The sequence below is a fragment of the Musa acuminata genome, chromosome BXJ2-3, assembly GCF_036884655.1.
Source record: "Musa acuminata AAA Group cultivar baxijiao chromosome BXJ2-3, Cavendish_Baxijiao_AAA, whole genome shotgun sequence".
In the NCBI taxonomy this organism is placed as follows: Eukaryota; Viridiplantae; Streptophyta; class Magnoliopsida; order Zingiberales; family Musaceae; genus Musa; species Musa acuminata.
In genome coordinates, this window is record NC_088340.1 from 2,196,143 (window position 1) to 2,214,223 (window position 18,081).

At 41.5% G+C, this 18,081-nt stretch overlaps 3 protein-coding genes across 3 annotated transcripts; all 3 read right to left on the bottom strand.

Moving 5' to 3' along the window:
• Nucleotides 1-61: 61 nt before the first annotated feature.
• LOC103977030 (probable xyloglucan endotransglucosylase/hydrolase protein 26) lies at nt 62-1,315 on the bottom strand. Its single transcript, XM_009392423.3, has 4 exons — nt 1,129-1,315; nt 948-1,048; nt 673-866; nt 62-594 (listed from the first exon to the last, which is right to left on the bottom strand). Exons 1-4 carry the CDS (start codon nt 1,256-1,258, stop codon nt 186-188), a joined length of 834 nt encoding a protein of 277 aa, XP_009390698.3. The 5' UTR covers nt 1,259-1,315; the 3' UTR covers nt 62-185.
• Nucleotides 1,316-3,691: 2,376 nt separating this feature from the next.
• On the bottom strand, nt 3,692-7,818 carry LOC135606859 (auxin-responsive protein IAA17-like). Its single transcript, XM_065098190.1, has 5 exons — nt 7,225-7,818; nt 5,765-5,994; nt 5,183-5,324; nt 4,657-4,718; nt 3,692-3,972 (listed from the first exon to the last, which is right to left on the bottom strand). Exons 1-5 carry the CDS (start codon nt 7,689-7,691, stop codon nt 3,935-3,937), a joined length of 939 nt encoding a protein of 312 aa, XP_064954262.1. The 5' UTR covers nt 7,692-7,818; the 3' UTR covers nt 3,692-3,934.
• A 5,914-nt stretch (nt 7,819-13,732) lies between these two features.
• On the bottom strand, nt 13,733-17,065 carry LOC103977028 (rho guanine nucleotide exchange factor 8-like). The gene is made up of 7 exons (XM_009392421.3): nt 16,462-17,065; nt 16,093-16,209; nt 15,578-15,732; nt 15,401-15,475; nt 15,034-15,306; nt 14,453-14,773; nt 13,733-14,373 (listed from the first exon to the last, which is right to left on the bottom strand). The coding sequence occupies exons 1-7, from the start codon at nt 16,688-16,690 to the stop codon at nt 13,969-13,971; spliced, it is 1,575 nt and encodes a 524-aa protein (XP_009390696.3). The 5' UTR covers nt 16,691-17,065; the 3' UTR covers nt 13,733-13,968.
• Nucleotides 17,066-18,081: the final 1,016 nt, after the last annotated feature.

The following is an 18,081-nucleotide window of genomic DNA, read 5'->3' on the forward strand; positions in this document are numbered from 1 at the left end:
AGTGACATGCACTCGAGCACTAGATGATGAAACAGTGGAAGAAAGGAAAAGATAGATCTCATGCAGATGTAACTCTTCAGCTCTCGTATGAATAACAAAAGAATCGAAGCCATTCATTTCATTTGTTTGTTCAAATAAGCATCGACCGGTAACTTTCAGCATCAACTCGAGCTCGTCCATCTCCGCTAATACTTGGGAAGAGAGCATTCAGGGGGCATTGCTCCATCGAACCTCTCTGTATCTTTGCAGTAATCGTAGATCATGAAGTTGTCTCTCGCCCATTTCATCTGTCCCTGTTCTTGGTAAGTCAGTGTGCTGTACTCCGGCGAGGTCCACCAATTAGCCGGGGAAGCTGCAGAGCACTCGCCGCTGCTGCTTGGCCCATACCATGGACAAGCTCTCAGCTGCAGGTACCGGTAGTAGGCCACGAAAGGTGCAGAATTCCAGTCGATCTTTACCAGCCCACCTCTTGTTGCCCACTCGTCAGCCTCCCAGATGCTGGAGTAGGCTCTCATCGCTTGCCGATTGGGAAATGGAACTCCGTAGCTCTCGTAGTTCCTGAAGACTCTGATCGGAATCCCGTCGACCAACCACCTGCAACAACGAGTGACATTAGAAGGATTCAGCAGCTGACGTAGAGGCAAAAGCACAGAGAACAGAGAGCAAACTCACACGACTTGGGATGGGTTCCAGTGAATGGTGTAGTTGTGGAAGTCATCCGAGGGGTCGAACCAAGGATAGAACTGCTCCTCTCTGTTCCCCACGCCTCGCGTGAAGATGTTTGTGTGGATGATGTAGGGTTGTCCGGTCTCATTTCCGAGGAACTCAAAGTCTATCTCGTCATGCTTATCCCCTGTCGAAGACAACTGCAAGGAACATGGAATGCAAATTAGCTGAAATCAAATCTAAAGCTCGAGAACCTGCAAGCATTCTGCACTAAAACCCACATAGTACGCTGTTACAGTGCCAGCAGAGTTCCCCTTCACCAGTTTGATCTGCACTTCGATGCTTCCAAAGAGATACTGATTCTTCGTCACCATCCCGCAACCTGAACATGAATGCAGGAGAGGGTGAGGATCGAATGCAACCCGACGTAGCTAAGCTCGGAAACAACCGGTCGGTGCAAACCTGAGACATTGTCGAGCATGAGAGAAAGGCTATTTCCGTCGTTCCAGATTCCTGCGTTCTGATAGCCCCAGACAAAGTCTACGTCGTTGTAGAAGTCAGCATGAACCAGAGCTCCATCAAAGGCAGCCATCAGAAGAAGAGAAGCAGCAGCAGCAGCAACAACAACAACAACAACAGCGTGCAGACTTGCCATCTTGCGACGACGGATTGTAGTGTTATAACTTTGGCAGAAGATAGAATGAGAAAAAAAGGTCTAAAATTGTATGAATATGTTAGAAGGAAATAGATTATTATTCAGGTGACACAGTTAATTAATAGTAGTGAGAGATGGATGAATGCCTAAAGAAAGATTTTAATGAGAGTAAAAAATGAAAATTAAATACATTTGATTTAATTAAAAATATTTTTTTTGAGTATAAGTCTGATGAACAAATATTGTTTGGTAACAGATGCAGTTTGTAATAAAAATATTATTTGTGTAAAACTCAATGATGAAATCATATTCATATAGCTAAGATTTCATGACTTGCTCATTTTATTAATGGGATAAGAATAAATGAATGTAATTTGTAATATATAACAAAAAATATTAATGGTTTTGCAATACTTATCCTTTATAAAAAAAGAAAACAAAACCCAAATTGTTGGCATTTCACGAACCAAAATCACTACCAGCCTCATATATTTTATTTATATTCGAACTGAGTAGAAGCATTTAGTAAATTCGATCTCATAAATTGATGAATTCGAGAAAAAATACTTACCGAATAAACAATATTTCCCTCCTCGAGTCGTCGCTAATTAATTATTGCCTCCTCGGTCCCTGCCGCGGAATGCATCGAAGAGGGGAGGAGGAGAAGAGGAGGATGAGAAGGGCAAAGAATAAGGAGAAGGCCAGAGAAAGGAATAAAGGTAGGAGGAGGAAATGAAAAAGAGAGGAAGGAGAGGAGGAGTAATAATTAAGAAGGAAAAATAAAACAAAAAAAAAGGATAAGAAAAGCAGAATAGACAAAAAAAAATGCATATACTTTATATTCAAATTTTTAAAAGTAAAAAATTAATTAGTATGGACACATTTCAGATAATTTATATTTTTTAAATTTTAACTTAAATAAACTAATAATTTGGTTCATGAGAAATTAAAAAAAAAACTCAGTTTATGCTTACATTATTTTTCAATAATGTGATATTATTTACATGAATTCAAAATCTACTTGATAACTATGATAAGTTATTAAAATGTAAATAAAAAAAAGTCAAAAATTATGTTTCCTACCCAAAAAAAATTGTACCAAACAAGTTACATTAAGAGGAGTTGTCAACTAGTTCTTTGAATTTATGGTATTTTTTGGCTTGTTTTTATTTATTATTGGAGTGATCTCTTTTGTAAATTTTGATAATTGTCAAGGAGATTTGGAATTCATTTTAAGATAATCCATACATGTTTATAGTTCTAAAAAATTAAATATATATTATATAATCTTGTCAAGAAAAATTTGTGCGAAGTCGACTTCTATTTTCTGTCTTATCATATTAGATCCAAATTACGCTGATATGATAAATAAAAATATATATATTTAGTACACGAGATTCCCATCAATACGAGATCTAACGAGGGTTAATATAAGCCGCCTTACCTCCTATTTTACTATACCCTAGACAAAGAGGAAATAATTTGCAAGGTTAAAGTATGAGTGTTATGCACAGAGAATATAAAGCACAGGGAAGAGGTGGGATGGGTTGGTGGGAGTTCATTAAGGCACCAGTAAGATAAGATATGGTTGCTTCCTATGATATGCCCAACAGCAACAAGATGACATTGAGACCAAGAAAAAGTGGAGCATTACTCTTCCAAGGGGATAGCCTAATTCTGGGGGAACATAAACCCACCACCATTTTCCACTGTCTCATATCTTAAGATGAATATGAGGAAGCCTTTGAACCATTCTATGGACAACATCATAACCACTAAAAATTATACAGTGCATGTCCCCACAGACACTTGAAGATAGCAGGCATAGCTTTACCATGCATGTCTAGTACTCATACAGTTTTACAATGCATGAACAGCACCCAAACACAAACACAAGCATCCAAGGATCTCTGCCAGAACAGTATCACAGAGCTGGATCATGAGCCTCTTTCCAGTGAACATGAAGTCACCTGCAAAATCCATGACCATAAGTAGAGAATACACCATATGATTCTGCAACCTTTGCTTGACCAAAAGGAAACAAGTTCTGGATCTTAATAGTTGCCCTGGCAAGGACAATGATCACCACCTGAGCAGAGAATACAAACAAGAACAAAAGCCACCATTAGCATTATTGACCTTGTATCATTGACCACAGAGGGTCCAGTGACCAGCATTAGAGGACTGCATGGGGCATGCATGATCCCTGATTCATTTCAGAAAAAGTCGACTTTTGTGCTAGACCTCACAAAGAGACAGCCCTTCCATCGGGCATTCATCATATTTACTGTTATACGTCAGAATCGGAATCATAAATGAAGCGTTTGTGACCAACACTGGAAACAGGAAACGATGTGCAATCATAAGTCGTAAACAGCAACCCAAACATTCATATAGCAACAATAACAAGCGACGCATACAAAGACTCAAGGCACAATCTTACAAAGCTTGTGTCCCTACTATATCTTAGGAAGCTAATAGAAAGTCGTAGTCCATGACAAACAGCAAACCGCAGAATATGATACAACACAACTGCTTAGTTAAACCCTTGAACTTTTCATCCTCAACAAGAAACTTGGGACCATCTAATTCACTTAACCTTGGCAATGATGCCTAGTTCCAGTTCTTGCACTTCTCCATGGCCCTTGGAGCTGGAGAGAGAAATTCAGGTTTTGTTAGTGTAGAATTAACAAATAAAAAACGTTTATTATGAAATAGTCAAATCTGAACACAGCAGACACAAGAAAGACAAAAGAGGATAAATTATGAAGTAGAGGACTACAGAATCATCACTATCTAATTAAACCAATGATGACAGTCATAACATAAATTTTTCACAGGTAAATTAACATATATGCATTTTGCTCACTACCAAATGCTGGAAACCCGCCACTTAACATGTTTCTACTAGTGAAAAACTAGGTTTTAGGCTATAAAGAATTCTTTTCTTCAAGTGGTAGTTAGCAAAGATCAATTAAACTACATACGAGAATACCATTAAATAACCCACATAGTGTATCACATGATCTAAAAGATCAAAGCGCTAAATGATTGTATGATACTTATTTTTCAGATCCAACTTAAATCCATCATACTTGTGAAATTAACTAACTGATCACTGGATATTAATATCAAAGTACAATGTAAAATTTGATAACTACCCCGACCATGTTTATATGAAGGAGAGAGAAGATGAAATAGCATATTCATTCAACAGGTACAAAGAGCACATGAATGGTTTGTGGATTTTAAGATCATTTGTATTGTAATGCTTTCAGATCCAAGAAATGAGATCAAGAAAATGAAATAGAACATTTTTACTCGATCATACTTACCAAGTCCAATAGCATCTGAACCCTTCATGATCCTGAGCCTCCTGCATGTGTCAGTGAACATCCTGAAATTTCAAGGAACTGTGGTCAAATAACATCGAAAACACTAAACTTATAAAAGGGAGTGTTATCAGAACATGTGATTTCTGTGAGCAGTAAAACACTATTAAGGAGATGGAATAGTCTTAAGCTAAAAAAAGTCAGTCAGAGGGTCTATAAAATGGTATAATATTACAGATTGATGTGGGTTCGAAAGGTAACAAGCATTGGTGCTTTTTCATAACCGAGTATTTGGTTAACTTTAAAAACTTGCCTAAATTGATTTAGCCATAGGTTATTTACAGAAAACTGTTCAGCGATAGGTACTAAAAGATACCATACATTCTTCAACGCAAGTTTATGATGATAAGCAAAATGGAAAGAAAACAAGAAGTTTATAACACGTTTAATCTATAGAAGCTCAACAATAACCTTCGCCTTCCACCTAAACAATTTGTTTCTTTTTATGTCTAGTGGATAGAACACTTACTCCCATGGCACATCACCAACAAGCATCCAGTCTCCATCCTTATCTTCATAAGTAAGAACATACTCAGAACCATTTAGAAGATCCATCAAATGACTCTCAGATAATCCATCACTGTTCGGTATTCCATGAGAACCGCATGGGCCTGTGAAAACAACAAATGCCGAACACAAGTAAAAGAAGAGACTTAAAAAATAAATTATATGATAGCATGTATAACATATCATACTTCATGTAAAACAAACCAAGTCATAGGAAAAGACAGCCAAGTCTTACCTCCCAGAACAAATTCCAGAATAAAGCTGATAAGCAAAGGTAAAAACAATGCTAAGAATATAAAAAGAGTTACTCAATTTATAGGCATCCATGTTTGATACAAGGGACACAGAAGGGTAACATAGTGGACCTGCACTGTGACATTTGTGAACCAAATATAGCAAATCTGGAAAGTCAAAAGTATGTTGCAAAAGTGACATACATAACCATGTCAGTTAAAGTACATGAAGAAAGAAGAGTCATAAAAGATACTATTATTAGTCAAAAAACATCTCCCTCGAGGAGAACAAGGAAACAGTCCAAGCTCACCAATGGTAAAGCAGCTGAACATCTTCTCGAGTGCTGATGACAGTTCCTTGTAGTTGTCATACATTTTGAGATCCACTTTCCTGAGGTAGGGGGCTCCATCCATACTAACCTTCACATAAAGGCACCCCAATCCTTGTTTTCCATCAGCATCATCCTTACTCTTAGATGGATTTGTAGCCATAGTATTCTTCCGATAACTACGGATCGGAGGCCAACCAACCACCTGTGCCCTGTCACATACACATGTATTCAAAGTTCAGAATTCTATGGCCCAACTCATAGATTGATTGTTCATGAACACAAGTTTCCCGTGAGGCTGTCAGACAACGGATTCATTAACAAGCTAAAGAGATCAGAAAGCTTTCACTGAAAATTTTTGTAGCTTTTACTAAATGTTATGGTCCATATGGAACATGATGTCTCAATTTCTTGACATCTAATAGGAAATTAGAATGAACATAATGAATTCCATTATAAACATTAGAAGCAAAACAATCTGAACATCACAAACATATTATATGTAAAAAATGTGCTTAGAAACAAGATTGTGAAACCACCAAAACATCTGAAAAATATTGCTTAATCCTCCTACAACGGTCAAATTGTATATTTTTATCCTTTAGGAATGCAGTTAATACAAAAAAAAAACACACAAAATTTCAAAATTTTCTCCTTTAAATACTATCCATCATGTTTCTCCGTTCAAGTATACAATCAAATTTAAAAAGAAAAAAAAAGGATAAAGAATAAAGACACAAACGCAAGCACACGGACAGATGCTTTCATTCCATGAATAAATAAGAGTGATCCATTAATTTTACTCCTCCAGAGCACAAAAGTATATACATACATATATGATTTAATTATTTTATTTATTACTAAAAAAATATCCTGAGAACTCCTTTTCTTTCCTTTCCTTATCTTCAATTAATTGCTTTTTCTTTTCAAGGTGTTCTGGGGTCGGTTCTGTGGCTGAGCAGTAGTAGAACGAGTAATGAATGTTTTGATTGCAATCCTTGTGCGGGGGAAGTTACAGAGCGTTGTGGATGAAAGATGACGCTTTTGTCGCCAGATCATTCAGAGGAAAGATTAGGAGGACACAAGACTAGGGGCTACAATGAAAAGGAAGGTTCAGAATTATTAATCGGCAACAAAATAAATGAATTAACTCTACGGTTTTAGCAGTTAGTTTAAAAACACTTGTGTTTCTCAGAGCGTCAAAGCATTGCCACCAAAGTTCCACCTTTGGTCGACCGAATCTGGCTCTCTTCGCTCAAAAGCAGAGCAACTGAGAGCACACACCAGATTGTCGAAACTCATGGAAAACCATAACAAAGCCTAGGAGCAGAGCGATGATGTGCATCAGAATTGGGAGAGGAACAGAAATTGATTAAGAATTTCCAACCAAAACAACAACTTTAGATAGCTCGAACACCACGAGAGCACCTGAAGCCACTTACTTGGCAGCAGGAGCCATCGCCCGATCATGCCCAACGGAACCACCGACCTGGGCAACGGCCTTCATCTCCTGTCCGACAGCATTCACCGCCGTGTCCTTCCCAGCATTCCCCTGGCCGGAGGGCTTCCCTGTGCCGCCGCCGGCCATCTCCCCCCTCGGCGAGAACAATCCGCCGCCTTTCCCCAAATCCACCTCAGATCCACCCTTTCCGGCGGCAAAGCGCCACTTCCCGGCACCGTCGATGGCGTCGGAAAACCCCCTCTTGCCGCCGGAGACGAAGCTCTTGGGGAGCGGGAGCAGCTCCAGGGTGAGCCCGACCTTGTCCTTGCGGTCCGTCGTCTCCGACCCCGGGAGCCCCAGCCTGAGCTCCGTGGCACTGAGGGTGAGCACCCGTTCCTCGACCGCGGTTGCGGGGGAGGAGGGGAGCTCCGACAAGCCTAGGTAGTCATGCTCCAGAGGCGGTGACATCGACGTCTGCAGAGAGCACCACCAGAGAACATAAAAAAAGTGGCGATCCGAGAGTAGCAGAAGTAGCGGAAGTGGAAGGGAGGGGTGGTGGAAGGTAAAAAAAAGGAGGAGACACCCTTTGGGCTTGGTTTTGTTTGATGGAGAGAAGCTTCCAACCTATAGCAATTTTAGCTTTTGGGTTTATGATTAGTTTGGGACAATAATGCTAATAAAAAAATAATTCCAAGTCTAATCATGTCTTCTTTCGAATGGGAGAAACGCCTGCCGGTCTCGCACAGCGGTGTGACCAAAAACAAATATATTTACTTATTTTTAATTTATTTTGATATTAACTAATATAAATATACATTTATTTTTTTATAAAAAAATATTCATTTATGTCTGTCTTACGTCATACGCTTCGTCGATAATGACAATTTTCAGAGAAAATAAAACCAAAAAGAACGAGCACTGTTCTATATAGTTTACGGTGACTTCCTTTTATAGTTCCACCTGTAATGTCACACCCTTATTGTTGGAACCCTTTTTTTTTATCTTCATTTCTGGTTCTTTAAGGGTTAGCTGCTGTGTGTCTAACCAAATAGATAGATAGGCTTGCTGAGTACCATATCATACTGACATATAAAGAAATTGATAAAGAAGAAAGAGGAAAAAGAAAAGAAAAAGAGAAATTACTTTTTAAAGTGCTTTTTATAAAGAGGGGAATAGTCATATTAGTATACGTAAAGGGGAAAGAAGAACGATTCTAACAAGGATGATTGATCGTCCATATCTCCATTCTGTATTGGGGGGTTAACACAAAGTTAAAGCTTCCCATTCGAGCGTATTATATAATATTTATTAGAGCTCATCGAATTGGGTTCACAAACACAAGCGGAGCGGATGTTGTCGTGTCGTTCACAGCGGAAGCCCCCGGCAGACCGGCAACCGAGTACAGCCGGTGGCAGCAGCGAGAGCGACAGCCGCGCCGCGGAGCCGACCAACCGGCACCTGTCACACCCGTACTGCGCGCGCATCGACTGCGACTTCCCCCAAATACGAAAAAGAAAAGAAAAAAAAAGGGCGGAGTGAGTAATTAATTAAGACGAGGCCACCGTACACGTGCGGGCCACGTGCGAGTAGCCCGGTCCCCCTGGGGGCCAGTAAATGCGCCCGTCCCGCGTCGCCCATGCCTTTCGGCACGCGTCCCTATTGGACGGGTCGTCGCGGGGCCCGCTATTTCGAACTCGGAAAGCTCGCTTGTCTCCGGCGCGACCAGCGTCGACGACTCCGCGCTCGGGAAGTCTGGTGGACCCCGCCTCGTGCGGACGCTCTTCTGCTTTTTGGCGTCGGGAGGGGGCAGTATCCTGTCTGCTTCGACGCAGGGAACCGCGGATCCTTTTGGTGCACGTGAACTAGGACGCGCTTGGGGCCCGCGCTGTTCTCCGCCCAGCTGGCGGCGCACGGAGGCGAAAAAGGGGGCCGTGTCCTCGGACTTGGCACAGCTGCCAAGACTCCCCGACTTAACTCACGGCAGGAAGACGTGGCGGCCGGCCAGGGTGTCATGACCGCTGCGCTCCTCGAACGCCCGCCACGTACTCCCGCCGGCGGCGACTCTTTTCGGGGACGTGGACGATTCCACCTCCTTAAACGGGTAAGATACGGACGGATTTGAGTACCTTGAAATGGGAGCCCCGCTATTGAGCCACGCTAGCTGGCCCCACCTGCAGGGAAACTTGGACCCACATAGGAAAAAGTTCCGAAGGCTTACATCAAGTAGATACATCCATCCCACCATCAACATTGATCTCGACCGTCCATTTTAAATAAATGATTAAATATTATAAATTTGATTTTACCAAAATAGAAATGAAGTAGTTGTATGTTGTCACTCATCTCTACCAACTCCACCTCCAAATGAGGTCTAAACAAATGAATGTATTTTATTATTATTATAAATGATAAATAATGAATAATGAAGACGAGATTTGAGTTTCGGATCTTGTGATATACTGTCAAAATTTTTATTAATTAATATAACTAATATATAATTAAATTAAATTTAAAAAAATAATTAGATTGATAATAAGATGGTGAAGTGATGAGTCGATCTATTGGATCGTATACTTAATTAAAAATAATTTTTTAATAAAATAAATATTTTTTTTAAAAAAATAACTAAATATATTTATAAAAATAATAATAATTAAAAATAAAAATAATTTCAAACAAATGAAAATGAAAATATAATAAAAATAATAACATTAGCCAACATTATAAATATATACTGTTTATCTAAAGTAAATAATTAATAATAATATTTAGAAAGTTAAAAAGTGAGTATGTAATTCACCTACATGAACGATGAAAGTTAGAATGAAACTTACATTAACAAAATAAAGTACAGTAGGAAGTATTGACAAGTAAAAAAATGGTCTTAGAAATTATCAAAGAACTTTATACTATGATCAACGGATCAGCACGATTTGATCCAATTCCGAATACATAAGGTCCATCACGTGGATGCTTAAATGACGGTAGTCGGTGTTAGATCAGCTCTAGGCTTCGTCTCCATAATTGATTTGAGGTAGAGCAAGGAGGCACTCTTCCTTCCTCGTTGAACTATTACTTCTTCCTCGTCGAACTGTTGCTTCTTCATCGTCGAGTTCCTGCACATCAATCGAGGTTGAGAGAGAGATTTTCTAACTCGATTCCTCCGATGTTTAAGTCAACTTGAGATGGTATATAGGTGTTTCAGGTGTGCTCCCTCTAACAGTGGACAAGGGATCAGGTTTTATACCTATTTGTCGAAGAGTCGATCGTATGAGATTCGTTAGTGGTCGTCGATAGCCCGTGAGGTCAACCTATGCTCTCCACGTGACGTGGGCTGATTTGCACAGTCCCATGTCATGTGGTGCTATCTTGTGTCATCATGGATGGCTTTGAGTAGGACGACATCATCTTGTACAAATCCAAACAGCGTGGATAGGACTTTCATCGCTTTCGGTCCTGAGGTATTTCATCAACGTACGTGCATCACATCGGCTATGGGGTGATTATCTATCATTGTCACGCAAGTTGTGTCAAAATATATCTTATCATAAATAATTTAGATGGAAAAAAAAATCATTGCATATTACCAAAGGAAAAGAAACTAATAGGAAATGGAAACAAATGTCAAAAAAAACGAAGAAAAGGAGACGAAGAGACGTCAAAGGGGAGAGAGAGAGGATGGATAAAGATAGAATGGCCATGGGAAGAGAGAGGCGAATGCAGGAAGAGTGATGGAAGAAATGGAGAGAAGCTGTCAGATTAGAATATCATTTTTCTATCTTAATCCTAATTCAAAGTTAACATTAACATCCTCTAAAATAAATTATAAAAATATTAATTTAATAATATTTAAAATAGAATAAAATTATATTATGAAACTAGATCGATTTTATTTAACCCAATCGATCGAGGGCTATAAGAAAAATTGTGATGCTTGTCATTCATTTTAATTTTTTAATATATTTAATCTAAAAGTGAATTAGGTCCGTTAATTATTCAAATTTAAGATTTTTTTTGGGTCTGAGCATCTGAATCGAAACTGGTCTTGATAACTATGCTAATGAGCTCGGGGTTAATCCACTTGTTCGATCCGAACCCGAATTGATTACAGGGTGTGAATCATTTGAGATTAGATTCGTTAAGTTACTGAATCCAATATGGATTTGTAATAAAAATTAGCCTGATAAATAAGGGTTGATGTATATGTGATTCTAACACATGGCATGCCTAATTGCTGAATTGGCGCCGCGTTCCGATGTCGACATCCACGAACAAAAAGACACACGTCGCATCATGGAGTAGAGACATCCGAACTCGGAAGAAGCAAAGAAAAGAGCCACAATATTTGGCGACCAAATGAAATCTTCAACTTCGCTAGTGGACTACATGACACACTACTCTCTCTCTCTTGGTTAATGCTCTCTGCACCTTCCCCACGTGGGCCCACCCTGTTCCCTATACTCCACACAGTGGGTCCCACAGAGCAGGAATCCCACACGACATGTTCTCTCTTCTCTTCTCTTCTTTCTCTCTCTCTCTCTCTCTCTCTCTCTCTCTCTCTCTCTTCCCGTAATGGAATTTTGTGTCAGTATACTGATCTTCCAACTCCCACGTGGACGGTGGCGAAGCAGGAACTGGAATCGGTGCATATTCCTAAATCTTGTCACTTGCAGACTGTCACTCTCTCTCTCTCTCTCTCTCTCTCTCTCTCTCTCTCTCTATATATATATATATATATATATATATATAAAGATAAAAACGGGGTGCGTCTTCTCCAGAAGTCAGGTTGTCAAACAAACCATGGATCACCACAAAATGGTGGTCCGGCGCAACCTCAATGATTCCATTGTGCTCCATCGTCGATCATGCAGGATATCCACCAGAGTGGCCAACAAATGTTGCTTACCGGTAGGTGACAAATGTTCACCAGCACTGTCGACGGAAGCTTTGGAATACTTGATCACCATGGAGGACCAACCTATGGTGAACAGTAGGGTGGAAGGCAACCTTTTCTGTAGGTGGTTTATGTAACATAGTGATTGCATGTCCACCTCGACCTGGCCTTGTTTTAGTTCCAGGGTCAAATTGGAGCACATACCAACTCTCGGTGGGCTTTCCTTTGGCACTGAGGAGGAGGGATTTCTTTTCTCCTTTCCACTGTTCCTGCCATGGCTCGAGGGAGAAGGTGGCCCCCAAGAACCTCTCCACTATGGCGTTGCCAGCATAACCAGCAACAATGACATCCTGGTAGAGAACTCGGAATCAAACCCCAAGAAAGAGAGAAACCCGGTGTTGGGCGGTAACGATGTGAGTGGTATGACACAGTAGATCCCATGCAGATGTAGGATTCTGCAATCTGGGTGGAGAAGCATCGCACGCATTTGCACCATTGTTGAACCATGCATGGCCTCTGAAAGTTGGGTGGTCTCAAGACATGGCCGCACCATCACGCCACTATGACTTCAAAGGAAGAGAAATGGTGGTAGGCCTCCCCATTGTCTTCCTCGAGATGGCCTGTGCACTCATTAGGGTTTCGACTTGAGGCACCGAAAAGAATCGACAGCTGCTGAAGAGAAGCGTGAAGACCATCTGGTTTCCAACCACCAGGCTTCTACGTAACTTTTGTACCGAGCCCCAGTAATAGGATACCCAATCACTGTCGAGACTTAAACCTTTGGTTGCTGCTAATGTGGCAGGCAGCATCCACACAATGGAGTGTAAGAAAGATAATGATGGCAGTCCGTATACAGCCGAGAGAGCTCAGCCACTCATGGCAATCGTGTTGGTGGAGGCTCTCAAACTAGATAGCAGCTCCTGAAAACAACCTTGAATCCGAAATGTCCCCAGTGAGGCAACACTGGAGAGAAACATTGGTAGTAATTGCCAGTTCGAATCCCTGAAAGAAAAAGGAAAATACCATACAAGTATGCAGTATCATCATGAAACACACTAGCTTCACAGCAACACAGAAAGTGGAGGATACATGTACCTCCATTTCTGATATGACTTTTATTCTCGGACGAGGACCATGTTCCTATGTTACAAGCATGACAGCATCTGGTGCAAGAACTCTGATGGCAGGTGCAGACACCTGAAACATTTCTGCAAGTGAGATGTAGGTCCTTGATGGTGCAATCATGGTAAAGAAGATAAAAGAGGGAACGAGAGCATGGTGGTTTCCAACTCCATATGAACTGTTTTAGTGCCTTGCAGGCCTTCTTCCACTTGGTAGTGTGGTGCCACCTCACACTCCATGCATGCCTGACATATTTGCACAAGCATGAAATCGTATGTAATGGACATTTACGTGCACCAAAGCAATACAATAGATAAGCAAGACTCATGGCAAACGATCTGGATATGTTTATTTTGAGCATTATGATCTCAATCTATCTTTGATGGCATCCTCGGAATGATTTGTCCGTGTGTAATGAACGAATCAGAGACAAACCACATGCTAATGTTTCCATCTTCATTGTTCTCGGACATTGTGGTTCACAGAATGCATGTAGTTTGGAAAGAGACTGTTATCACTACCTAACGAGCACATCAGGTGATCGACACAAGCTGAGGTTGAGCCATGAGAGTAGCACCTCCCCATCTACAAAGAGGGATGAAAGATTAGCTTAACGGTAGAAGCTATCAAGGATCTAACATGCCCCTGAACTATTTACACTCTCGGTTCCAAGCTGACTCCCCTCCCTATCAGTTTCACTTTCCTCTCCCTATGCTCTCTACAGGTCTTTTAATGGCGAGCTGTTGGGCTTCGCAAGTTCTCGAGCTTTTCAATATACGAGAATTTCTTGGTCGTGACGATATTAGGAGGTTTCTTTATCTTGGCGCCGTCCTCTAAGCTTTCTGAGTTCTTCTTTTCTGCCTCGGAGTCGGGATCAAAATGCCATCCCATGAAATCCGATAGTGTCATCGAATTAGGTGCTTCCTTGAGCTTCTCCATCTCTTCTTTCGGATCCAATTTCTTCACCGGTCCAACTTCTGAGTCGGTCAACGATTGCCTTCTACCCGATTTCGCATGGGACGGGTCTTGTGTGAGAGAGTCAGCACGAAGGACATCTTCGATTTGCGACATCACAGCGAAAGCCAAGCTCTCTAAGATCCTCGAGTAGCTTTCTAGGATCGACTGCCCGACATCCTGCGCAAAGATCAAAACACTTGGGGACATGATGAAGGAGAAGCAAAAGATCGGGCTTGATGCAAGTTTGAGTACTTACTTTGGTGTATTGGATCTTGCTCGTGTCGAGAGCCGATTGAGGAATTCCAGGGAATCTCTGCTTGATGAGGTGTAAGATGGTCTCGGCTCTCTCTTCAAACTGCTCCCTCTTCTCCATGCTGACCGCTGAGCCCCAGGATGATTTAGTATCCTTGTTGTGCATCTTTCGCATCCAAATGATGATCGATGCCTCGATTCGGTTTTTGAGATCGAGGACCTTGTGCTCCGTCGACAGATCCATGGATTCCAGGAATTGGTCAGGGTCGAAGGCATCATCGGTTATGCACCGGTAGATTGCATCCCCGAGACTTGCTCTCCCGTTCTGTGATGCATTTAGAAGCATCCAACTCAACACCATACGGTAGAACATCAAATGACCCAACAGGTTTTCTTGGAAATCAGGAAAATCTTCGAATCATTAGTAAGATCGAGATATATGTATGATATCAAAAAACAGAGAAAAAGGAATGTGTTGGATCGAAAGTTGGAAATCATAGACTATTAGAGGAAAAACAGATTCAAGCATCTACCGATGACCAGATGTCACATTCAGTCTCAAATGACACTGATGGAAGTGTCTACCTTTGGTAGGGATTCAATGTAGGCCTCGGGGACTTCCATTTCCATTAAAACCTGAGCATTAATGGCCATAGCTGCCTTGAGAACTTGGTTGACAGACTCTTTCTGAAATTGCAACCATTTTCTGGAAACCTCAGAAAGCCCATTTGGAGGAACTTTCACGATCGGAAGCCACCATTTGTCATCACTTCTCTTAGCATTTCCCTTCTCGGACTCATCAGCATCCTTCGACACGTACCAGAACTCACTGTGGCCTTTGAAGTTGTCAAGATAGCCCTGAGACATCGTAAGAAAGGGAAGACGACAGTGTCAATAGGTGGACAAACTTTGGCTTTAGGTTGTCTTCGAGAACATGGGTGGACGGTCTTACGATGAGCATTGCATCGAGCTTTCGCAGTGCGGGGATGTTCATTTGAAGATCTCTGCGTTGCTGAGTTACCATGATCTGTGAGGCAAAATTGTTTCCATGGAAATACTAATTTTTGCATGTTCTGAAAGAAAGGTGTTGGACAAAAAAGAAAAGAAAAGGAGGCAGTGCTTATATGACCTCCATGTTGGATCCATCCTTTGAGGTTTGACGAGAAGGAACAAATTCTACGATATGATCGGTGACAGATAGAAGCCAATCGATTTCTTTCCTCCACCTCGTTTTCCTTTCGGCTGCCATGGGTTCGAGGCGCCGTTGCTCGCTGAATACAGAAGCTGCATTAATCAAGAAACAGAAGGATCAAAAGATCGGCTTTCGATCATTCAAAAGTCGTGTAATCAGTCCCTGAGTTGGATTTCAATCATCAAGTGGCAGATAGAGTCTATGCGAGAAAGAAACCTCTCGAAAGAAGAAAATGAAGCGGTTTCCTTGGCTCCTCTGCCTCGATGATAGTTTGCCGAAAAATATAAGCTCTACGGTTAAAATAAGTCAAAAATTTGACCTCAATCGAGATCTATCATGCTAATGAAAGAATCATGAGAGCTTTTCATCAAAGATACCAATCGGTAACATTTCATTGCATGGTTAATTAGTAGAATTGCTTCGATTCAGCGAACTGGGGAAAGGAACTATACCAGCAAGATTGGTGATGGCATTGGACAGAGCAAGAGCTGATGTGACGCCTGTTCCACCGCCCGACATGTCTTCACCTAAAAGCAGCTTTGCAAACTTTTCCTTCATTTGGTCCATATCTGCACCGGAAACCAATGATTAGAGGAATGTGTCAAGCGAGATTGATTCCTCAGCAAACGTATTATTAAATATGTAGAATCTCTTGGTGCCAAATGTGTCAAAGCTTAGCATCTCAATCATACTCTGTAACTGTAGCCAGACTTTCTTCTACATTCATGTTTTTGCTTCTCTAAGCAGACGTATTAGCCGCAAGATTTCATATTCCTTGACATAGCTAATGAACGTTTTCATGTGGGAATATTGTCATTCACCTGAAGGTGGCCCGTCACGGCAGCCGCTTTCCCTGCCCAAGCGGGACTTTGGAGCTCTGTCGGACGACCGATCGAGTGCGCAGCCAATCTGCTGCCTTTCGAGTGAGCGGCCCTCTCCCCGTCCCTGGCTATAGAAGACTGTGCTACCCTCTGCTGCCGTATGAAACATCTCCTCGCCTTGCTCCGGCTTGTTAAGGCTGTGCCCCCGCCTGAGAAACCGAACCATCATTCGACTCAGTGATACAAACTTCGACTGCAGAGTGCGCGAGAAGCGCGTAGCAAATCTCCGAGAGGAAGAGCTGGGGCCAAGAAGCTTTCTTTCCGAATGGAATTTAGTGCGGAGTAATGGTGGAACGCAAAGGTGTGAACTTGATGACTTGGGGGGATCGAGAGAGAGAAAAGTCGGAGATGGAACCGACGTCAAAGGTGGCAACTTGACAGCTTGAGATGAGATTGAGAGGCAAGGAAGAGACGCAAGGCAACGGCAAGGTGAGAGCTTTGTTGCCGGGGAATGATGCTCAGGGTGAGAGAATCGAGTGGATGTGGATGGGAGAACGAGGAGGAGGAGGCCCAACTTCCTGATGAGGAGGAAGTGCTGAGGAAGTCGGGTGGGTTATTTAGCCTCTCCTTTCTGCTATGGTATGTAGCAGTTGAGAAGCAGAGGAGGAGGAGGAGGAGGGGAAAAGGAGAAGTTCCTGCTTTCTTTTTTTGAGGGGATCAAACGTGGGGTGCATGTTGATTCGAGGAGAACAAGAAGAAGAAGAAGAACCAAGATTGGGAGGACAGTGTTTGTTCATCATTATTATTCTTGTCATTATTAGTTTTGGGAGGGAAGGGATGGAACGACGGGTGGCAACAATAGCAGTCGGTTGCCTGTGGCGTGCAAATTTCCCGGGAAATGCGCCGAATATGATCCTCCTGTTCTTTCTTTCCGTTGTCTCATTGAGCCCAAGAAAAATATAGAACAAAATATATTTAGATGTTGTCCCTAAAAATCTATGTTGTTTAGCCTCCAATGATGATGACTTGTGATCAGGGATATCTCTAGTCTACTAGATTCTTCACTAAATCTTGTTTAGATTTTGGATTACCTAGTAAATCTTCACTGGATTAATTGATAATTCACTTGGATGAAGGATGAATGACAATACGTTGGTTAAGATCACTTGAGTTTACGATGCTTCTTTTTGTCTAATTCCAATAACACAATGCGAATTCAGTTGTACACCATAATATGCTGACTCTTTTTATCTGTTATTATTAATCACCAATTATTATATATATATATGGAGCGACTATGACTGTATCCACCTTATTAAGATATGATAGCCCCAATCAAGCTAATGCAACATTAACCAAATTGTGACCAGCAGCCCTTTCCCACATTTGTAGATAGCAATATTATGTTTAGCATTTGATATTATTGCTCCCAAAACAAAACAAAACAAAACAAAAACAAAAACATGCTCGCTGATGGTTGACGACAGCTCGATGGATGATTCTGTCGTTACGCCGTGAAGGAAGCTTCGAGGAAGGAAGGGGTAGAGCGCACGCACCAGCTTTCTTTGTCGGCGTGTGGAAGGAGACCGCAGTCACCGTCGTTTAGGATTACGTACACTG